Source organism: Simochromis diagramma, unplaced genomic scaffold (assembly GCF_900408965.1).
Source record: "Simochromis diagramma unplaced genomic scaffold, fSimDia1.1 OVJJ01000685.1, whole genome shotgun sequence".
NCBI classification, from domain to species: domain Eukaryota; kingdom Metazoa; phylum Chordata; class Actinopteri; order Cichliformes; family Cichlidae; genus Simochromis; species Simochromis diagramma.
The window spans coordinates 15238881-15264169 of NW_024387477.1; the positions used below are offsets into that span (position 1 = coordinate 15238881).

The window sequence follows — 25289 nt, forward strand, 5'->3', positions numbered from 1 at the left end:
GGGTATAATGGGCCCGCAGTCAAGCCACCCACTTCATGCCTTGTGTTGCATCCAAACAGTGATATCATCACAGTTGTGTACCAGAGGGATTAATAATGTTTCTCTGATTCTGATTCAGAATGATAGGTATTGCCACTTACAGAGGTGGCAAAAGTACAGACTTTCTTTTCTTAACTACAAGTACAGATATTATTGTTAAAATATACTCCAGTAATAGAGGAAACTTCTTTACTCAAGTTAAAGTAAAAAAGTACCAGCTCTGAAATGTACTCAAAGTAAGAAAGAAAAAAGTAGCCCCTACTAACCGTTTTTGAACCTTGTGCTATATCCATCCATCCATCTTCTTCCACTTAACCGAGGCTGGGTCGCGGGGGCAGCAGCCTAAGCATAGAAGCCCAGACCTCCCTCTCCCCAGCCACCTCCTCCAGCTTATCCGGGGGAACACCAAGGCGTTCCCAGGCCAGCCGAGAGATATAATCTCTCCAGCGTGTCCTGGGTCTGCCCCGGGGCCTCCTCCCGGTGGGACATGCCCCAAACACCTCGCCCAGGAGGCATCCTTGTCAAATGCCCGAACCACCTCAGCTGGCTCCTTTCGATGCGGAGGAGCAGCTCTACTCCGAGCCCCTCCTGGATGGCCGAACTTCTCACCCTATCTCTAAGGGAGAGGCCAGCCACCCTTCGGAGGAAACTCATTTCCGCCGCTTGTATCCGCGATCTCGTTCTTTCGGTCACTACCCACAGCTCGTGGCCATAGGTGAGGGTAGGGACGTAGATCGACCTGTAAATTGAGAGCTTCGCTTTTACACCCAGCTCCCTCTTCACCACGACGGACCGGTGCAGCGTCCGCATCACTGCGGATCACACTTCAGCATCACCTAAATATTATAATTAAACTTTCTAGTAAGAGAAAATTTGTGCCTTAGAATAAATTTCTACTTTTTCCAGGACAAATGCAATTACCTTTCTCTTTGCAATTATCTGATGAATATTTCTCACTTTGTAAGTCTGATAAAACTTTTGTTCTACGTGGATAAAATAGTTACATTCGTCTTTCTATGAGTCCAGAGAGGTGTCATTGGGGTTTCAACCACATATGCTGGTATAGATTGACTAGTAAATTAACAGCCTGTGTTTCACACTCAGCTCTATCTTCACCACAGCAGACTGGTACAGTGACGCCACACCAATCTACATGCGACCCTCAAACATGAACAAGACCCAGAGATACTTAAATTCCACCATTTGGGGCAGGAACTCACTCCTAACCCATAGCTGGTGCTCCACACTTTTTTTTGGGCTGAGAACCATGGCCTTAGACTTAAATCTTACAGACATACAAACCTAGAAATAAAATGGTCACATTTTATATTTTATGTTTTTACTCTCCAAATGGGTTTCAAAGTCATATACGTAAAAATAGTACGTATGTTCATGGAAATGTTTCTCTGATTTTGGCAGAAATATTAATGTAGCATTAATTTCTGGCACCTTTGAAGCTTAAGCTGAAAGCATAAACAATCAGCAGGAGCGGGAGTTCATTGCAACATTAACAAGAAATTACTCAGGAGACCAATGCAGAAAAGTCAAGTTGCCAGGCTTATTACATTCCATCATTGTCTATTTAATTAACATTTCTCTCTCCCCTGCACGCCTCAGTTTCTCCCCTCATGGCAATATCCACACAGAGTGAAATAAGACAGCAAATAACCGGGGCCATTCTGTTTAGAGATACAGTAAATTGCTTTGACATGAGTGGGTATACAGTTCAGTACACAGTTTAAATATACATCATGTCATACAGTTAATCAAAATTTGTGCTGTGCATGCAACGGGAGGAGATGCATGCATGCATACACATTATGTGCAGCATTTCAGCAAAGCTGCTCCCTGTTGATTGCAGAGAATTCCAACAGAGACTAGAAGAAAAAGTGGATAAGAGCAACATACTTTTGTGAGAAAAGGCTTTATTTTAGTCAATATATGATTTTTTTTTTCATATTGTTTAAATTAAAGCGAGGTTTGGCAAATAAAAGATGCTAAATCGTAATTAATTGACAAATACTAGTTGTTTATTTCATGCAGTCCAAGGACAGCAGAGACGGTCTGTTTTAATTTCTCACGTCTGTTTATTGCCCGGCACACATTAGTCGGTCTAATGAAGTCAGTAGTTCCCATCACTGCCTGACTTCTTCACCCAGCTTGACACTAATATCCCAGCTTATGTCATTAATGGACTTTGTTTTATTCACTAAAGTTCATGTTTGACTACAATCTGAGTCTAAACCACACACTAGAGGAGTCACGTTAAAGTAACTGTGACACAAGCAGTGTGTACATCTTTCTCAGAGTAAACAAGCATTAAGCTATTTAATGGGGGCAATGAGGCACGCTGCTGAGTCAGCACCACATTAATGAGAAGCGAGCAAATTGGCTTCTGACAGCTGCCAGGATGGAGATTACAGATATACACAAATTAGTGTCACTTATTGGAGAGAAGGAGAAGATGTTCAGTGGATGTAATATATTAACAGTTCAAAAACATTCTGTTTTTAAGTAGTATAACAGGCTGCTTCTGTGATGCTGTTGTGACCTTATCTACAACTACAACTGAAAAACTGTGCCTCTATACGACACAAGTTCATTCTCTTCCTTCTTGTATTGGTAAACATTGCACTTTATACAGATCATCGTTTCTTCAGTTTACAGTGCCTTGCTATGCTAATAATATATATTTAAAAACTGGCAGTTGGTGATTTGTGAATTAAAAAATAAGTTGCTCTTGCCAAAACAAACAGTGCAGGGGTCGATTTTCTTAATGCGCCTTAAATTGTTTTCCTTTTCCTTTTCCTTTTTTGTTTTTTTTTTTGTTTTTAGATAATTATGAGAAAATAAGCTATAACAGTTTGAGAGCCTTGCATCTTTGAAAGCGTTGTTGTTATTGATAGCAGCTGAGACTAAATTTAAATCCCACATTGGAATCTGAAGCAAAATACTCAAATGGACAATACATATATTCTAAATGGAGCCTGGATGGAAATCGTGTTTTTTTTTGTTCTTTTTTTTTGCTTTTATTTTACAATTTTTCTGCCACTACATAATAACCTCAAACAATACCAGTCAAAATCAATACACTGCACACTATACTGTATTTGGTCCTCTGCCAGCACTGCAGCATGGCACTGCTAGTTATTCAACAGCTTGTTCCCCTTGCCAAGTCATAGCACAGGCATTCACTGGTAGAGACTGCCCAACCGTCCTTATTGTGTCCATTTTTTCTTTGTGTTTACTCTTAGAGCTAAAACAAAAGTTAAATTACCCGTATCCTCCTAGATGTGAGACAAAAAACAAAAAATTAGTGTTTAAACCTTCTCCTTTTACCTACAGTTGTAGCTTTTTTCTTTTTTCTTTTTGCACCCACAGTAACAAGTTCAATCATTTTCTGTGGTGTTATTTAGCCCTCATTGACTCTGGCTTCAGCAAGTTTTTCTACATTCTATTATTGGTATGTAGAAATTATATACAGTAAATTATAAACGTTAGCTGTAGTTTTATATATAGTTAGTTACTGTTGTAACTGCAAAACAAAAACAAATTACACTCATAACATGAGTACATTAGTACTACAATCGCAACTTAAATCACATCTGCACCATGATCGCTTGAGAGGGATAAGGAGAGAAAGCGGATGTGTTGAGGGTGACCCCATGCTGTGGGATGTCATTATTTTCTTGGTAATAGAGCATATCCCCATGCCATCACGGGAAAGAATGCCAGGCTGCAGTATTCATGTGACAGTAACATGCATTAACCTGCCTCCAGATTTAATTGCTCATTAACTGAATGTGCCAGATTGTCCAGATTGTTCCAACCCCTTTTAACCTTTGATTTCAAGTGTCTGATAACCAAATGTGCTTTTTTTAAGCACGTTATTTAATATTATGTTTATATGCTTAAAAATATGCATATAAACATATATGTTTTAAAGGTCTATTATTAGACAGGTTTTACTGCTGAGTTCAGACACTCAGCTGAATACTGAATAATAACTAAATAAACTGAGGTTGGATGCTTTTTCTTTCTGAAGGATCTGATCGGTATTTACAAAGTGAAATCATTTTAAAATATATTTATCAGAAATCATCGGTTGTGGCAAACTGATGACTGTCAAAAAAAGTGTGATTACCATTAAAGACACTAAAAGCTCCTAAGACCTTCTGATCTAATCTAATCTGCAGAAGCACTACACTACAAGTGCTGAAACATTGCAACAGCTGAGACTGAAAGAACAATAGACAAGTAGAGACGGTGTGAGGGTCATCTTGGGAGCTGGCGGGGTTATGTAAAACCCTTGAGTGTTTACTCTCAGGGGTACCAAGTAATGTGCCAGCTTGCCATCCAAGGCTAATATTGGGTAAGATTCATACAGACACCCAATTGTTCCCATCATGTCGCCTGCCATCCCCCTAAGATGACTTGGCAATTCCGTTGAGGCAGACAAAACCAGATTAAGGACTAGAAAAGTTTTGCTGTCCTTCACATACAGAGGGTGTACTATGTGTAGTGATATTGCCAAATGTTGCAGAAAAGTTGGTGCTGTAAGCTGACGTTTAAGAACATTTAATCAAAAGGGATTATAGGGAACTGAGACTTGAGCATTTAATGCAACCCCCATTTCACAATTTCTTTTGTTGTATTTTGGGGTGCTGCACAAATCTGAGACAGGTTGTTTGTTTACCTCCTTTTCAGTGGAGTTTATGTCTGGAAAGTGTTTAGAGCATTCCACAGTTGACATTTTAATTCCAAGTCAGCACAGTGTAGATATGACTATCTCCTCCAGAGTTTTGAGGAACCAGCTATAGTTTAAAAAAAAAAGGCTTAAATTGTCAAATCATCGATTTAATCATGACACTGCATCAAACTGGGTGTTCACATTGGTATCCTAGACTTGTAGATATCTATAGATTTAGTGGTTGCATGCTACTTCAGGTTTAAGATGTTCAGTGCTTCTTAATTATGTGGTGTGTCTTTATAAAATAAACTCAAAAATGTAGGTAACTTGAAGGCCTTGCTATACAAACCAGTAGCCTTCAACATGTTTCAGCAGAGTGTAGTGCTCCTATGTCATTCAAGCTTGTCACGCCCCCCATTGCTCCTACATACAAGCACATAACCTCTGTCAGGTATCTTACATCAGTATGCTGTGAGGTCATTATTGAAGCCTGAAATCTAATTTTCCAGTAGGCATGTAAGTCACCAAGAGGGACAGGTCAGTGCACTGGACTGAATAAACAGCAGCACAGAGATGTTGAATCTCTTTGGATGTGCTTAACCTCAGCTGTCAAATGCTGATCAAATAATGCAGGATTCAGATGTGCATGCAAATACATATGTGCAGACATCAAAGACAGACTGGTCAACCAAGCTTTGTCTTGCTGAGGCAACCCAGTGCAGACTTCTGCCATATCCCCCCCAAAGCCTTCTCCGAGCCTTAGTGCATACTGCTGTTGCTTCATTGACCCGCCAGCTGCATTTTGCCTTACCTCCCCCCGCTCCCAGAACCACATACAGCACAGCATCTGCCTCCCAGGATTTCTACAATTGTTTTGCAAGCTGTGTTGCACACAAGTTGAGCCCTCCCATCCAGCATCTACAGTACAAACAGTACCAGTTTTTAGAATTACAAAAAAGGAAAAAAAGGAAATGTTAAAACTTAGTACCGTTTTACCTTCCATTATTCAACTAGAATCCATCCACTTTTGTTTACTATTTGCAGAGGGCTTAGTCATTCATCGTATGTGAATGAGGTTAATAAAGATTCAGTGCTCCTCCACTAATAATAGCTTACATTACTTTTTGTTAATGCAGGAAGTGGGACATGACCTCACCACTCTCTCACCGCCTGTTTTTTCTGTATCTGAACAGCAGTAGCAAAAGCTGTAACTGTTTGCATTAACGCAGGTTGGTAGTACATTGATAAATATCCAATCGGCTAGTTTTTTTGTGTACAAGTGGGCACTGTTTGCAGCCAAATCAACTGAGAGGCACCGCTCGTGTATTGTAATAACATGAGTGCTTCTTCGGTGTATGATGAATAGTAGGTATGATGAGTGTACGCTTTGCTTGTCCCTATTGATGTGTGTGAGTAGGATGTCACAGGCCACAGAATGATGTAATGGGTAGCAATCACATAGACAGTGAGGCAGTCCATCAGCAGCACTGAACATCACACATAAACCATCACCACATCAGGCCAGTCCAACAAAACATCCCTTCCCTAATCTTGTGCTACGACTGCCAAAGCGTTGGTTAATATGTTATAATCTCCTGATGTTATCTCCTCAGTTGCAAACACACACATTGACCCAGGATGATGGTGCATGTCGCAGGTCATGCTAAGATTCTCCAGTGGCCTTTTCCCCATGGTCTGTGCTGCAAATATGATTCAGCAGTACTAAGAGACTTCTTATTAATATAAGAGCATGTTGAGTGAAGTCAGGCCAGCATGTCATTGCTACCAAAGCAGCTGATTCTTGACTATCAAATGTCAGTGTCTCAGCGAGTTTTACCTACAGTTATGCAACATACGCATAGTGGTGCAGGGAAATAGTCTAATTTATAGTTCTTAGAAAACAATACCTTGGGAAAAATTGTGAACAGCTAATTATTAGTGTAGCTTTAGCACACATAAGTTTGTCCTTTATTATTTAACACATTTTTTCTGATTCTTTAGAACAATTCACACTTAAAAAAACATGCTATCACCCTTAAATCTGCTTTATTTTGACACTTTTGTTCAGGTTTAAAGGTTGCTAAAAACTCCTTACTTGACCACTCAGCATGTAATGTAAAAAATCTTGTCTGAAGACTTTGGTATGATTCTCCAAATCTAATTCTGTTCTTTGATATATGCCTGCTTCAGACCACAGAGCGCCACTGCTGCTTTAGTGTTTTGTTTTGTTCCATCTTTTCTGTGTAGGGTTCCTCCCACCAGTATATGTCAAACACTAGCCCACTGCCATTCATTTTCATTATGCTTACATTGATTTTTCTATGTGCTAACTTCACTAACAGGAATGGGGGTATGGAACTGAAAGCCGAGAGACTCTGTGTTGGATAGGGAACATGACCTATTTACCCACCCACTTCCATCAGTTGACTCATGTCCCCTGTCATGTCATTTTCAGCTTAGTCAATCTGTTCCTTCTAACGCTTTTAAGTAAACTGAAAAAATCCATCCTAATCTGACACCGTGCAATCACACTGGCATGTTCACATACATTCGGATCTTTTGCAAACACTATCCTAATTTTAATAATAATTGGGATGCCATATACAGTACAACCACTCATCACTTACTGTATGCACGACAAGAGCCATTCTTTTGATCTTTCCTGTCTATGAACCTTAATGAGGCTTCATGACACGCCACTGCACCGCAGCTTCCCCCCAGGGAAATGAAAAACCAAGACCTTTCATGAGGACATGTATCAGGTGCATTAGAAACCCAGAGTGCGTGGCCAGACTAAATTGAGCTTCATATTGTTCACATCCAGTTCGCTGCACTGCACATTTGACCTCATTGCATAATGTTCAGTTATTCTTGATGCCAGTTAGTGGGGTTTTCTAAGGACAGAGACCTGATTAATGCTAAAAAATCTCCTTGCAGGCAAATTGACAGATAGTGAAATAAAAGAGTTCCTTAATAACTTCTGGAAAAAAAGTGCAAAGAAGGTGGGAGTGTACATTGAAAATGGTATACACAGAGCTGTGAAGGAAGCAAAAGAAAAGAGGGACGTATAAACACAAAACACAGTTACAAAATAAAACTCAAACTTATAAAAACACAGACAAGTTGCCACAAAATGACAAAGATACAGACAATTATCAGTGTTCTTCCTTATTAAAAAACACAAGACAAGAAAACATTTTTATCTCAAGTAAGAGTTAATCTTTTAATTTACAAATCGTGACACGATATTAAGTGTAAGTGTAGTTTTAACTTAATCAATAGAAATGTTTTTGCTTTCATCATCTGTTTTTAGACAGAGCCCATCCTTCAAGAAAATAAATGTGTCTAAAGTTAGCAACTCTTAAAAGAAGGAAGCATGACCTTGAGCTCTGCCAGACGCTGAGCTTTTCTTTGTGTCTCCATCAGTAAGCAGACAGTTTAAGCCAGCCGGTGTCTGAGATGATGCTTTTAATCATACTCCATACTCATCCTTGATGTGTCGTACTGGAGAAAAAACTATGTAGGACAACATCACTTCACTTACAGTATTCTGGGACTAAGACTGCTCCTACTTGATGGGGTATAATTAGCATGAAGCTTTTTATACAAACTTTCAGAAACTCTGCAACATACATCCTCGAGTTCTCTATATCCTCTTTCAGACACGCGCTACTCTCTATTGATCGGCTAAAAAACGTCTTGGTTGGTTTCATATCTCAATGAGCACCATGGTCACTGTTCCATAGAAATAGCAGTTAATGATATATTTATGTTCATCCAACATGTAGTATGAAAGCTGTAAATCTCATGCTCTATAAGTCACTTTATGTAATGTGCAATTTTGCTTATTTGGGAAATATCATGTATGTACAGTACGGTGGCTTACCCATCACTTTAGAAGACGAGTGAAGCCACTAATATTGCATATCCCATGTTTGATACCAGATGTCCCTCTTCACTTTGACAGGAGCCCATTTTCAGGGTACTGAAGGGGAGATTAGCTGAAAGGAAATCAAAGTGTTTTAGTCATTTAATTTCTTTCCATCTTCTCGTAGCTGTCTCACCATGATGGATATTGCCCAAGGGCTTCGACTGACTTATCTAGCTATGATTCACCCATGTGACTGTTCAACCATCCGTTTTGGCAAGGGAGCATCTCCTGCACTTGATTCCCTCCTCCAGCTAACTCCTGTTGTGATGCTGGCAAGGACAGATGCTGGAGTTTGTTCTGATAACAGGCATTTAGAGACTCCTATTAGTTTTGGCCAGCTAGAAGTATATTCAAGTTGATGCACATCTAAATCATGGTGTATAATCTTTTCTTCCTAGTACCCTGCCTTAAATGGCCAACTGAAAAGCAATGTGGAGTTAAGTATTAATGAAAGAAAAAAAAAGACTTAAAAATAATATATGGTATTTTATATTAATCTAAGCCTGTGATTTGCTATGAACTTGGTCCTCCACATTCCTCTGGAGCTAAACTTTATTTCATATAACCTGACCTGAGTGCAGTTTATTAAATGATTATTGTATTATAGCTTTATTTTTGTAAGAACAGTTTCTGCAGTTTTAACATTCACAGTCACATTGCTCAGGACTCCGTACACAGCAATCTGTCACTGAAGCTTTTAAGAACCTCTCCTTTGCCTCCGGCAGAGTTAGTTATGATTCAGCCATAATTCACGTGGGACCTGAAAACTGCAGGGTCATGCAATGCATGACTCATCTACATACACTGCACAAATATGTGCCAGCGTAAAACATAGATGCCACATTTCAATTTACATTTTTCATACATCCTACTTTTCTGCAAACCTGCTTAGAGCACCTTGAGGGTCAAATAAGGCATGCCAGAGCTGGTTAATGAGTTTTTTTATTGGCATGATTGAACTCTAAGGTCTTCAGGGTCTGTGACTTGGAGATTTTTTAGCAAATCATCAGCAATCATCCTCATCTTTGAAGTCTGAAAAGAAGTAAGGGTAAGAGGACAAGAAAACTGGTAGTCTCTTTAGCTAATCGTTTCATATTTACATATGTGCTGAAATAATGAGGGAACGTTTGCCCCATTAGTCATCCAGAGCAGGATGCTGCTATTTCTTACACCATGACAGAGATTTTGCCACATCATTACAGCCTAGGAATCTTTACACACATATTGTACCAGAGGTGGGACCAAGTCATTGTTTTGCAAGTCTCAAGTAAGTCTCAAGTCTTTATCCTCAAGTCTCAAGTCAAGTCTCAAGTAATGTCAGGCAAGTCAGAGTCGAGTCTCAAGTCACTGGTGTAAAAGTCCGAGTCAAGTCACAAGTCTGAAATTTTGAATTTCAAGTCCTTTCGAGTCTTTAAAAAAAAAACGAAAAAAAGCATGTTGCAGTTATATGCTAAATGTAAATATTAGACCATGTAATTTTTAAATCTGTGTTTTTCTCAACACATGACAAAATAGTGAACTTAGAAAATATACACAAATTGTGAAATTGCACCTCTTTAGAATGCAGCTCAATTAAACTTAGCTCCAAGAATAATTTTCACCGACAGTTCTGAGATAAGCTGCATGTTATTCTTGGATGCGGTTGTAGGACCGGCTTTAAAATCGCATGACAAAAATATCATACACATTTTAAAAAAAAACTGTATCACCAACGTAGCCTGGACAACATTTGCTAGTTAGATGAAGTCAGCTATCTCATCGTAGCATATTTATATGCATATTTATAATTATACGGTTCTTGTGAGTGCATACACTCGTGAAGTTTAGTAACTTCCGGTCACTGCCCAGGTACAGTTTACCGACGGATGGGTGCAGGACCTTGAAATGCACCGTGTAGAACGAAAGACCATCGTACGTATCATAAGTTTACCAGTCTCACAAATCGTCGTCATAAATACACATTCGTTAACCGTTTATTAATAGGACCTTTGAGCTCAACGATAATTAATTAGTAGTGGAAATAATTTCTGGTTCGCATCACAGAAATGTAGAAGTGACAATAATATTGTATGCTGTAATCGCACTGGGCAATTAGTGATACAAAACAACTGTTTTACCCTGTGAATAAAAGTATATGTTTTTGTCAATGTACCATAATAACAGAAGCGAAACACAATATTGTGTCAGGACAATTCACTATTTATGCACAATAAACAAAGGAGCGACAATTTCTGTTCAGCGCCAGACTTGCTTGTAACCTATATCACCAATTATGTTAAGAAAAATGACGTATTAACTATAACAGCAGACTGACCTTTGTGTAAATGCTTGGAGCAGACTAACCTGTGAGCTGGAGTGTTCTGGGACGTTATATTTGGTCTTTGAATGGCTGCAATCCAGGCCACCCGTCGCCTCTTTGTTACTTCGGAAACATGGCTCGAACAATTTCTCTTCAACGACGTAATCCGATAACAACCGATCTCTTTACCCGTCGGCTTCCTGTGGCTGTCATGCGACCGGCTATTGCAGTTAATAATACAACAGCTTCTTGCCATTTTTGTGTTTCTTTTTATCGCTGTATAACTGATTTCAATTGAAAGCCTGCGTGCGATAGTACCTCTTGCCACGAGTTCCCAGAATCCTTTGCGGTTCTACCCGTGAATGACGTCACATTTTCAATCTCTATATAATATGCATGTTAAATTTTATATTTGGGGTACAATATCAAGTCTTTTCAAGTAAACCGGTTCAAGTCCAATTCAAGTCTCAGGTCATTGGTGTAAAAGTCCAAGTCAAGTCACAAGGCTTAGAACATTTTTTCAAGTCAAGTCTAAAGTCATAAAATTAATGACTCGAGTCTGACTCGAGTCCAAGTCATGTGACTCGAGTCACACACACGTTCAGACTGGAACAGAGGCATGTGCTCACATTTTGAGGCACAATAGGAGCAAAGGTCAGAGAACATGAAAGCCCAGAGTATGCTCCCAGCGAAAGCTGTCACTTGTTAATTTGTCTAAATGTAAATTAACAAGTGACAGCTACAGTCAGAGATGTTTAAACAGATCCAACAGTGTATTCTTTGTATTATTTTGTGTTTTTTCTTTTGTGAAGTACATCAAACATCTGTAAAGGACATGTTATGTCTAAACAAACATATATTTGAATGAAAGGCTGTAATTGACTCTAAACATAGAATATTTCTTCTCTACAAATCAGACAACTAAATGAGTTAAACACTAACACTTAAAAAGCAGAAAGATGGCCTAATCTCTGTGCTGTACCATCACAATGGCAGCATTTGTTATATTCAATAGTTAATATAATTTAAATACTTAATTAAATAACAACACAAATATCAATGTCATATTATTTGAAAATCACAATTACAATCTTTGTCTAATTTTATTCCTCACGTTTAGCTGCAAATTTTCAGAATGCAAATAAACATCTAAATGATGGCAATTACCCAGGAGTGAATCTCCACATCTATCTGTATTGCTATCAAACAAACAGGCACAAAGTGTCTGGCAGAGTGCTCAGGTCCTATGTCTCACTGCCATATTTAGCTTCCATTGATATACGAATTAGAATTATTTTCCTGTCACTTGGGTACAAAAAAGCTTAGTAGTCATCTGTGTGAGAGGAAATATGGCAGCGCTAATCAGCAGATAAAGACTTTGAAGATGGTTGTTGTACAAAAGGGGAGAGGTTAGCTGACAAATGCCAGGCATTCCGTCTGTTCCTAATTAGCTTTAGCATTTAAAAGAGAGGTGGAGATGGAACTGGTGATTTAATGAGAAGCAGACTTGGAAAAAGCTCAGAGATGATCTTCTTAATGCCTTTTAGATGTTTAAAAATATATATTTTATCGTATTTTCACTCCAACTAAAAACAAACATACCTTGTCAATTAATGTAAATTACTTAAAGACAGCGAAAAAGGCGCTTGGGTCTATAAATATTTGGACTACGACACCATTTTAATAATTCTAACTGAGGTGCAAACTTTTTCAAATTGCATCAGCTGTTTAGGCATTACAGCCACTGTGGAAATGTTTTAGCATATAAGCTTGTGAAAAAATAGATATTGGTTCCCATGGTGGGGCTCTAGACATGATCCTGAATCATCCACGGGAAGAAATAATAGATTGTCCTCTAGTTTCAGTCTACCGACTCCTTGGTTTCATACAGTGAGCACAGCCCTCTGGTTCAGAAAGAGTTGGAGAGATCACGCGATTATTGCTATGGGTCTGCCAGTCACCCATGACTGACTTGTAGAACCATGCTCTACTGAAACACTGAGTGAATGATAGTTTTCTGTAAAACCCAACCCCCATTCTCTCTCTCACTGTCTCTCTTTCACACACAGGCACACACACACACACACACACACACCCTATTACGTATGTGCGGTCTCCATGGCAATGCGTGGTATCACTATGGCACTGGTGGCCTAGCATGCTGCAAGCTGCTGTTGGAGTGGAGTGACTGTTACCCACACGCACGCAAAGAGCAGAAAGCCAGGAGAATGTTGCCAAAGAGCTAAATGATTAGAGCAGCAACCCTCTGAGCTTATGAGACTGTTCCTGTCTCCCTTATAATGTTTCACTTAATCCCCTCGCGCTATACAAAAAGGTTAAATATCCTCTTATTGCCATTTGAAATGGTGCGTGAAGATAACAATTTACTTTGACATTAAATATCTTGATACAGTCAGTAGCACATCGTACCATGCAACTTTGCCCACTATTAAACACCACTGGCAAGGTTAACCGCTGTAGTTTTTTCAGTGTTTGCCCTTGGAGGCCAATTTTCTTTCACAATTTGAAAAAATGATTAAGAGCTAGGTGTTATCATGACAGCCTTGGGTTATTAAAAAGATGAGATAGCTTTAATTGTTGGGTGATATTTAATAATATAAAGGTTAACACAGCACTCAACCTTGGGAATACACACGCTATCTTCTAGTTTTCCTCTGATGTTTAACCCTTTTTTGCCAGAGATGATGGAGCACTAGGGTGACCCTTTGGGTTTCTTTTGTGGTTGCTGGACAGTTAGATATATACACAGGACAAACATTCTTTCCCCCCCAAGTCCTGGCTTTTAAACATCTTTTATAGTTTAAATGTGTCTGCATTATAAGTAAAGATAATCTAGATATTAATGTAAACATTTACGTATATTACAGAAAATTAAAGGAAATGGGGAAAAAGTATGCTGTATGTTTTCTGTTCTAAGATTCTGGTGCAGGCAGACTACCCTATAGACTTTGCATTACTACAGTTGTGACAGATACTATCAAAGTTGTATGTTTTTAGCTATTTTAAGCTATTTTCTCAGTCTTCCTTTGTGTATGAATGCATGTGTGTGGGCAAAGCAGAGGCAAGGTGCCCCAGGGAGGTTACAGTAGACTGGCATTCTGGGGCACTACAATAATTAATGTACCCAGGGCATACTGCTACACAAGCATCCAAACACACACACAGACAGACAGCTTCTGTGTTTGTGTGTGCCCTTGTGTTTTACTGACTTATCTTATTTACTGTGTCTATAGGTGTTGTTTACAGAGGTCACTCTGTTTCTTTCTGTTGTTGAGAAAGGAACAGATTTTGTATTATTTGGACAAAAGCCAGAGATTGCTGTGTTATCGCCAATCTGTTGATTTTATGACAGCATAATTCATGAGAGCAAGACTTCAAATGAGCACAGTACAGCTATATTGCACTTTTGTCCTACAAAAAAAATATTTATATATATATATATACAAAGACAAAAGTGGAGTAGAGGTATGTTTTATTCTGAAACATCTTCTCAAACAAAAATGATGGATTCAAGATTTAAAGAAGCATTATAAAATATAACTTTATTTTATTGTTAGCATTGTTTATTGTGCCACTGCACATCCCCACACCCAATCCCACCTTTCCTTCATAGAAGGGCTGCTACAAAGATAAACACTACAGCAAGAGGGACCTTCTTTGTATCTCGTGTGCTTGTACACAGCAGCTCGACTCTCATCACCTCACTCTGTCTTGCTAACTGTCAGTGATAAATCCAGTCATCTCCAGATTTGCAACACTGTTTGCTTGAGTGATGGTCTGGCTTTATCAATAGTAGGACAACTGATGCAAAACGTGAGATTATTGGTGAAAGCTGCTGTTCTGTGTTTACCCATGGGCAGAATTAGAGGCTTTGGATAGTACCAGATGTGGGTAATGTATGCTGCATTGTATAAATAAGATTGGACAGAGTTTTGATATTCCCCTTTCCCACTGTGATTGAGTTGTTTTTATGGCACGTACAATACTGTGCATATTAATATTCAGCAAATCTCCTAAACATACAGTATATTGTAACGTTTCACTTATAAACTACTCCTATTTAACTTGCAAGAGTCACAGACCATGCCAAGTCCGATCAGCTTAACTAGTTGCTTCATTATTTAGTTAGTCCTTTGTCGCGTACAGTATTACAAAGTAAAGTAAGTAAAGTAAAGATAAAAATCCCAAAATGCTTCTTGACAACCACAGCATAGCTACAGTATGTTAATACACATGTTCAACATAAAATATTTCTTGTCTGTATCTGTAATTCTGTTGTTTAAAAAGCTTAGCCTTTCAAGTGAGGAGGAAGGAAATGAAAGGAAATATGAAAAGTATGCAGAATTGATTACAACAGCCAATATTTGGTTTTGCATTGCGATATTAATCACAGTGAAAATGTCCCCTACAGCTAGCATACATTATGGTGCAAACTGCTATACAGATAATGACCCTCTAAAGGATATTTATTACTGATATAATATGTTAATATTATAATTATATTTTGTTAGCAGTCCTATACTGTTAGAACATGCGAGGTTAAAGGTTAGTTTTGTTTCTAGACCATTATATTGAGCTATCTATGAAGCACATTGAAGATGGTGAATGGAAAAATTAAATACTTTCAACTCTCACCCCATTTGAGCCCCTCTCTTGCAAATCAGTATATTGTAACTGAGTGCGAACAATTTACAGTTATCTATCAAAGCAATCAAAGTGATTACCTAATATGTATTGTGCAAGTTTTCCTTCTTTTTCTCAAACAATTCTCAATCAATCGGACGTGGACACAGGGTTGTGGGTTTACAGTGGTTTTTGGGACTAGGACACATCAGATTCTTTGGGCTCTCTAGGTTGCAAGGTGGTGCCCCTGTGAATCCATCTTGTTCAGAAATGTCCAGACTAAGTTGGGATCTGGGGGGTTTGGAGGCTGGATCAATTCCTCAAGTCGCTTCAGAGCTATTTTTGTAGTGTGATGGCACATTTTCCAGTTGGGAGAGGCTGCTCCTGTCTGGGAGTGCTTTTATCATGGTGGGTGTGCTTAGTGTGCACGAATGTTCTAGTGGGTGGTACGTGTCAAACTCACTAATATCCATGTGAATTATGGTATCCAAGCTTTTCTAGCAGACCACTGTAATGTAACACGGTTATAATTGTTTCACTCCACCTCCCAGTAAATATATATTTTCTGATTCAGGGCCCACAAAACCCCTGAAATCTATTTATATATGAATTTCATTAGGGAAGACTTACTATGATTTTTTTTTCATTTATTTGCACTCTTGACCTTGATGATTTGTTTGTTTCGCCATGTTGGTGTTAGGTATTTCATTTAACTAAATAATCTGTAGTAGCTAAAGGTGTAATCTTACAATATTCCATATTGTTTGTAACAACAACAGTACAAGTCAGTTGTAGTGTGTTGATTTTAAATGTAACTATACCTTAAGGAGAAAAAGGAGACAATTACTGGCCCTTTAGTAATAATAGTTATTTTATTAAAATATGGGGGCATGTCTGGTATAATAGTATAGACATACTCCATCTTATTACATTGTGGATTTAAGTTTAGATTAGAGCTTAAGTGTTTCTCTATTACTGTATACTAAATTTAAAATCACTTACAAAGACAAATGTAGGTGTTTCCCTTTAGGGTGCATTGATTGCCCCATAGCCTGGCCACTTGCTCCATCTAGTGTTAAGAAAGCGCACATGGTCAGTCAGGGTACACTGCCCTCATCACTCAGGTTGTAGTTCTCGTCACTCTGCTCTCGGTTTTAGGCCCGTCCGCGATCAAGTCCCTTTTCACTGTATTTTGCTGTACTTTGACTCAAATTAAATGGTATAATTAAACCAATAGAGCATGCTTCGTGGTTTGCACTGAGAGAAATGTATACTGCAATAATGAATAACAATCCCATCTTATATTTGGTCAGCCTCAGTGTTACTGGGCATTTTGAGAAAGGAACAGTTTCAAGGAACTGAGTGCAAATAGGGACAAAATACACTTTGTCTAATGTGTACTGTTGTCTCTGCTGAATGCTTATCGATATTTTTCCGTCGAAAGTAGACAGGCCTGTATAACAGGTTTAGTCAATGCATTATCGGATCATTTTACACATTTCTTTGTAATATGAGAACAGTCTGCACTGCCCCAAGAAGGAAGTACAAGCTTCGACTGCGTTTTTTTGTTCATTTGTCTTCAATCTGCTCCCCGCTCGTCCGACTTCCCCTCCGAGCGGAGCAATACATTGAACGTTTTTGGCGCACAAAAAAGACCTCTAAATTAATCTTTAATGAGCTTTTTAGAAGTCATAATGGCCTGTCGCTAATGTCCTATAACGATCTTCCTGTTGGTGGCCACGCCTCGATGCTTTCTCTTTCACTACGCCTCTGACAGTTGTCTGACAATGGTTTGAACTTTGCTGAATATATCGTCTACTCGCCTTCACTTCACCGCCCAAGGACTGCAAGTATCCAAGTCACTGCTTTGGCTACGCCGTTGAGAAAATATGACTTTTCCCTTGAGAAAATCAGTTTCAGGTAGGCTGTTTATTTTGTTTTAGAATTTATGCTGCTTTGAAAAAAGGAAAAGAAAAAGCAATTATCTTTAATTATTGGGACTAAACTCGTATTTATTTCTCTCTTTTTTTTGTAAAAGTGTTTCTAGTAAAGTCGGTTATTGTGTTTTGTCGTCTGGTCCATTTGGTCCATTTATTTGTATCCTACTGCATTTAAGTTGCTGTCCATGGTGCTGAAGTGGAGATCGCTCCAAAAACAACAACAACACACACATAAAAAGGTCTGGGGATCTCATCTTCGCTTATGTGCTTCACTGATTTTATCTTGTTTGAACAAACTTTTTTCAAATGTGGTATTTTTAAGCGAGTTATTTTCAGAATTATGAAAAAAAAAAGGGGTTATACTCTGTCGAGCTTAATTCTAAATGCCTTTCAGTTGATTTTATTGCACTTCTACTTCCCCAGATTTTACACTTAGTTATGCGCAAACTCATATTTATTCAACGCTAGTTATAAACTTGACGTGTGTTACTGGTCTCATTTATAAAGCAGTGGATATAAATAAAATATTAATTACTTAAAAAAAATATTTTCTTGAGAACTCTAGATGGCAGCATTGGTTAGTCTGTTAAATATTCTCAGTAAAGCAACGGACGCTGTAAGTCAGGCTTGAAAACAACAAAACCGTGGCAAGTTGTTTTCAGCTTTAGATTCCAGACTACGGTTTTTTTTTCTGACACTACGTTTGACACTAAGTTTCGATTTTCATAAAGTCAATTCATAATTCACCTGTAGCTCCTGTAACATTAAGAAATGAAAATTTCACCACGATGTTGGTGGAAAGGGTTTTAGATTGGGGTGATTTCAATTTGTTCAATTTGATGTTTAGTGTTAAGTGAGGATTTATGACATTTTAAGGATACATGCTGAAGGTTAATCTACTGTCATTTTGTTGGTTGGGTCTTAATACATTATTTTCATTTTACATTAACTGAACAGTTGACGGTTTTATTCTTTACAGTCATCTGCACCTTTAGGTGGGCATTGGAAATAACAAATATTTAATAATACTACAACTTTAAATGTTTAAAATGCATATAATTCAAGTAGTATGTGGCTGGGAGTTCGTTCTCACCTCAGTTTAAAATACGGGATTTATTTTTCACATGCTGTTTTCTCATATTTCCACAGGGGAAAATGAGTTATATTGGTAGTTTTTGAGTAACTTTCTGTTCACTTCTGTCAAGTGAAACCAGAAAGGTCTCTAATATGCTCTCTCTCTCTTCATCTACTCGTTCTCTCTCTCTCTCTCGCTCTCTTTCGCTTTCTCCCTGGACTTTCCGCCTCCACACGTCTACGTACCTTTCTCCTAATATGAATTATCACTACTTTAAGTCAAACGTGTGTGAGTGTGCACACTGACTTGGTTTGTATCTCACCAGTTAGACTCCCCGTCCTCTCCCTCCTCCCCACTGCTCATTCTCTTGGTTGTAGGTGGGATGCTCTCGGTAGATCAGCTGAGTTTGTGGTTGAGCCGGTCTCGGATACTGACCCAGAATGAGGGAGCTCCTGCTGTTACCTTGTCTTGCTTCGATTCAACAAAAGAGAGAAAAACAATGGGATCTCTGTTGTTATTCGTTTACATCATCTGCGATGTCGTTTAAAAAAGCGGTCTGAATCCTTTTTCCTTTCCTTGTTTTTCTCGTTGTTGTTTTTTCTTAACAGTAGCAGCTACAGCAAGAGATTAGGGAAATCAGATAACGAGCACTGCACACTCCCCAGGCGTCTGCAAACAGGTGTTTCCATTCTATGACTCCGCAGCGAGCTTCATTCACGACTACCATGTGTGCGACCATGTAGTTTAGCGGAAAACTGCCCACCAAACTGTATTTATGCGTATTTGTTGTGATACCGAGAAAATGATACATTCGGAAGAAGATGCAATGTGCTGTGACCAAAGTCTTTGTACAGCTTCGGATGGAACGTTTGTTTTTTATCCTTTTCGTTACGTTTCACTTTTTTCTCGAGGCTACAACGGACAGTTTCTGAAAAGCGACTAAATTAATGATCAAAATGATCCATGTGGACATCATCTAGCCATCTTCGCTGCACCCCTGGGACTATTCCATTTTCACTAGAGTGCACTTTGAAAGCTCTATAGTAGCCCATATTTAACACATCGTTGTTGTTGCATCGGATTCTGGACATTTCCCCTCAATCTCTTGGATTCAAAGGGGGTGATATCTTCCCCGTTTCTCAGGAAGTTTTTCCCCCAGAGAGCTGCCAAACTGGCTATGGCGGCAGCGATTGCCAGCTCCCTCATAAGGCAGAAAAGGCAGGCGAGGGAGCGAGAGAAGTCTAATGCCTGCCGCTGCGTTAGCAGCCCCAGTAAAACCAAAGGAAGCTGTGAAAAACCAAGTCGACTGAACGTTTTTTCACGAGTCAAACTCTTTGGTTCCAAGAAAAGGCGAAGGAGACGACCAGGTCTGTTGTTCCAATTTCATCAGGCTCTCACATTTTTGATCACTCTGATCATCACCTTTCTTATTACGAGTGCCATTTTTTGCAGTTAAAAAAGATATTTACTATGTAACGCTCACTTTCTCGGAAAAGATGGATGAAAAAGTTGGTGCAAGATTGAAAGGGATGCTTATCAAGTGTATCAACACAGAAGTCGCCTTGCATCTCAAATAATAGTGAGGGATAAATCAAATCAATCGCTCGTTGCCTATCTACTGAACTAGATGTAAAAAAGGCTTAGGTGATTAATCACATAAGACTTCACTGTCACAAATTAATAAGATTTACTGTTCCAATTAATCTGGATAATCACTCCATCAAAAGTAATATAAATTTCACTCTTTTTAGTTTCCAAAATGGATATAATATTTGGTTTCCAGGATGGCAGAACTTAAAAACAGATTAATATTAAACTTCAGATGCACACATTTAAATAAGCAGGTCCCAACTTTCATTTAGAAATTTAAGCAAACCTCACAATTAGCTCCAAATAATATTTCCTGCATGCTGTTGCCAAATGCTTTGTTGTTGAAACTTATCCAGCAGGAATAAAAGCATTGGCAGATACAGTATTTTTAAGAATTTCCTGTATTTTAGGTATGTAGTTCTACTGTGAGATGTAAATCCAAGTCCAAAGTGGCTGCAATTTCTTGCATTATTGCAGTGGCATCACATCTTGCTATAGTGTCAGTCTCCTTATGTTTGTGGGTATGACCCTATAGCCTTACAACGTTCATCTCTGTATTTTCTTCCCACTTTATTCTATCCAATTCACTCATTTTCAAGTTGTTGTTGTTTTAATTCTGTGTATAATTCACCTGAAAGTTAAGACATGCGGTTATATAACACTTTGACTATCCTGCAGTTTTTGCATCTTTCTAACATCCAATTTCCAGTTATCCTGTAGGGAAAGCAATGGGTGTTGTCTTTTTGGCGGGTGTATGGTGCCTCATCTTTAAGGAAATACATTATATGTACATGTGGCTGTAGAGCTAATGCATTTAGGCTCCTTTATGTCTTTGTGCAAAGTTTTATACCACAATTATTACGCTATCCCCGCTTTATAGACTGAATAAACCCTGGCGCAGCGAAAGCAACCTTAGTAAGGCTGGTGATCACAGCACTGAAAGATGGATGAGATGATAGGACAGCTGAATGGTGTGGTTAACAACAGTAAAGGACACTCCACTTGGGACAGTAACCAAAGACTGAAGAGCACTTAGCACTTATCAGACACTAATGTAACTCAGACAGGCAAAACAGATTTAATATTTAAAACTATCATCTTTTTAAGACCTTTCTTTTGATGAACACGGTAAAACTATCTTGATTCCATGTCATCTTTTTTTCTAAGGCTTTCAACAGATATTTCAGAACTCTAACTCTTTCCTTACCATGCAAAATTAGACAGAAATATTATGCACTGTAATTTGCGGTGCTATTTGTCCCTTAAAGTGTGCCTCAAACATTTTGAGAGCATTTAATATACCATTTTTCATTGAAGTTTAGATTTTTATTAGCATTCCTTTTTACTTTTGTAGCTGTCCATCTGTTGGGCAGGTCTGATGGAGTAGAGACTGACAAGAAACATGGATTGAGAAAGAGGGGTTACTTGCATAATTTCAGCCATTTTAAATCACTTCATGGCCTCAGAACCAATTTCTTATTTGGATACTCTTGTCCATCTTTGATCTCATCTCTGTTGTCAAGCTACTGGCCCTTAGATTTTGCAGACGAAAGACAGAAACCATGTTGACACAACACAATTTGATATAACTGTAGCTCTTAATAGTTTGCCATTTAAATACTTTTTTAAATAGTTTACCATTTAAATGGTCAGTTGAACGTGTCTGACTGCAGCTTCTCTAACTGAGGCCAGAATCTGTCTCTAATGCTGTCTAGAAAGACATAATTACAGTAGTCTCTAATTCCTTTTCACGAGAAGGTGAGAGCAAAGTAACTTAATATACTCCTTCCAGCATGTTTTTGCTCATTTTGGTTGCATTTGTTTGACTGACAGGTGTCTCACAACATCACATTCATTTGTGACTATTTCTCCTTTTTTTAAATCTCCCATCACGTGTGCCACTCAGCCTCATTAATTACCTGTCGACTCAAATGATTTATTTTGTTTTCTTTTATTTGTGGTTTTAATAGCTGAAAAGCTGTTGGAAAGAGTACAATGCAAGCGGCAGTATGTCCCATTACAAACCTACGAACGACTTTATCTTCCACCTTGTACTCTGTGGTTTCATCCTTGTGTCCTCCTCTCTGCTCTCTTCTTCCACAGAGCCCCAGCTGAAGGGGATTGTGACGAAACTCTACAGTCGACAAGGTTTCCACCTGCAGTTGCAGGCAGATGGAACCATTGATGGAACAAAGGAGGAGGACAATGGTTACAGTAAGTTTCACTCCATTGCACTGGTGTATGGATTCCACTTATTTTTCAATCATGCACCCACTTTACCTTTTATCAGCACTGTGCTATACTATGTACTATAATTGAGGTTACACCACTTATATTCATCTTGCAGTGTGTCAAGACTGTTTCAGGTTTGTCATAAAGCCCATGTTCCTTAAACTGCTATAGGAGAGCTGATATATATATTTTTTTCTCCTTATTTGTGGGTTTCTTAGGCTTGACTTTAAATGCTGAATTTCTTTTAACTCTAATAGAGAGCGGCATTTTAAACTGTTCAAAATGGATCTTGATTTTTTTTTGCCATTAAATATTTCTTATTACATAGAAAATATTAAGTTTGTATACATGTTTTCAAGTATACAAACTAAGCGGTGAAGTAGTGACCCTGTTTAATTTGATCTAATCAAAATCATCCTTTTCCAAACTGAACACAGGTCATAACTGGCTTTTCACACCTACACACTGCCTCTGTCATGAGATCTAGTTTTGCCTTACACTATGTGTGGATGCATTCCTTTCGTTGCCACACACCCACTAGCTCTTTGTTTTCCAATTGATTAAAGAGATCAATGGAAGTGGAATAGCACAGGCACTTGTCTCGTAACAATACAACAGACACTGACCAACTTTTAATTAGATGGTGCAATGAGCACTACTACATATCCCTGAAAGATTAAAATTATAAAATAGCTGCTGAGTGAAAATAATATCTAACAACGTGGGAAAAGTGTGCACAGTATTCTGTGAAACAGGATTTGTTCAGTGCTGTGTAATCTCACCATTAAGTGGATGTAAACACTACTGAGGCCTTTGAATTAGTATTCATTGAGTCCCTTGGTGTCTCCTACATATAAATAGCAACTCTGTGGATGTAGGATGTTTTCTAAGCAGAACAATACCTTATAATGTCCTGTGAAGTTTGTTTCTTAAATATAAGAATATCAAGTTCCATAATACACAGAGCACACCGTACAGTAGTATAAGCAAAGCTTATGAAACGTTTTAAACAAACATGCACCCACAAAATGTTGCACTTCACTTCTTACACAGACCACCCCACCCATAATATCTGGATGGTCTCATTTTTATTAACTTATGCAACAACTGACCTGCATTATGGGACTAAAATAGTTTTGAGGAAAAAAAAATAAAGATTGCTGCTGAATAGGAAAAGGAAAAAGAGTGAAGCTCTTTGCACTGCTCCAAAAATAGCGTTGTTAGGCGCTGGGTGCGCTTGTCTCCATGGTGACGGAGAGCACAGTCCTCTTGGAGCTACTGGTGTCTTGTGATGGTGGGAGAGGACCTTCTTAAATGTGTACACACACACACAGATACGCAGAAAAAACAAAACAATACAAAACAAAAATCAAACCAAAAAAACAAACAAAGATTTGATGTTTGCTACTTCCACTTGTTTAGAAGACCAAGTGTGGCTGTTAAACCAGTGGCACAAATAAGACATACACGTCTCACAGAATAATATGGATTTTTCCTCCAATATTATACAGTATCAGATATTTTCTTGTGTTGTATCACAACTAAGAAAACCTAGTAGGAAAATCAAGCACTACAATGAGACAACTCATTTTTGGGGAGGAAAGGAGGAGGGCATTTTACGGTTCAGCATACACACTATTGGCAATCTTGAGGCATTCATACCTCATTTTTGTAAATAGATTTAGATGTTTGAATCCATAATTTTAGATACTCTAAATCCCAAAGGGCAAACTAATTGGCAACACATCAGTTATGTCGTACACAGTCAAATCACATCACAAGAATCTTATTTATTATTTATCTAATTCAGTCTTTTGTTTTTTTTTTAAGTAACCCACTTTCCTCAACCAACGAGTCACTAGTTCAACACTAATCTCACCACAGAAGTGCCTTACACTGTTGTCACCACAGCTTCCTTTTAAGCTTCAATACTTTGTCATATTGTCATATTCAGGCTACTCTAATTGCTGTCATGTTGCTCCCAGAATGAGTAAAAGAAAGTATTTAAAATTTGACTGTTCTGTGACTTCATGGCTGTTAGTACGTGGAACTTAGACAGCTTGCAAGCAATTGTGAAAACTATCCCTCAGGCCTCCTCGCCCTTCTTACTCCATATTCCTCTGTGCAGCAGGAAAGGTCTGTGAGTGGGTGGTAGACCTATCATCCTCTCCAGTGTGCTCAGGTGTTTCTAGGATCCAAGAAGTAATTGAGTTTCACCTCTCGAAAATCCCCATCAGTAAACCAGCTGGTAATCCTTCTGAAATGAAGTAGAGTGCAGATGTGTACGTGCGCATCTTGGTGGGAGTATCGTGGCAGAAAACTCAGTGGAATGATGCAGTGAGAAGGGTGCAATTACAAAGACAAGAACAGCAAGAGGTTTTAGAGAAAAGGAGCCATCAAATCAGGTCAAAATTACAGACAAGGAATAGTCGATGCAAAATTGAATTACACAGGTCCAAATACAATTACAGAGGTCCAAAATCACTAAATCACTAAATATATATTTGGCAATCATATTTATCAGCTTAAATGCATAAGTTAGAGTACACCTAAAAATACTGCAGAAACTCTGTGGTAGGCCCTACGTTTGAGCTGTATAAAACATCAACATGCACCAGACTGTAATTTTTACGTCTTCAATATAGAGCGTTATGATTTTTAGTGCCATCTTTTTGAAAGCTGCATTAATGGTGATGGTCTTCATTTCTGTTTGAGAGGGGATGCATCTTTAGCCAGACAAGTTAATTAACAATTTGACTTAAATATACTACAAATCTCACTGAGAATTGCATGAAAGAAAATCTACCATACAAATGCAGCATTCAGCAGCAGTGAGCAAGAGTTAGAGC

At 38.5% G+C, this 25289-nt stretch overlaps 1 protein-coding gene across 4 annotated transcripts in view; it reads left to right on the forward strand.

Annotated features, from left to right (window-relative positions):
* The window catches only part of fgf13a (fibroblast growth factor 13a), a 91911-nt gene that overhangs the window by 48041 nt on the left and 18581 nt on the right, over positions 1–25289 (forward strand). For 2 of the 4 annotated variants that reach the window (XM_040015587.1, XM_040015584.1), the window contains one exon: positions 22312–22422. In XM_040015587.1, the coding sequence (XP_039871521.1) occupies positions 22312–22422 (111 nt within the window). The other 2 variants (XM_040015588.1, XM_040015586.1) reach the window with 2 other exon arrangements.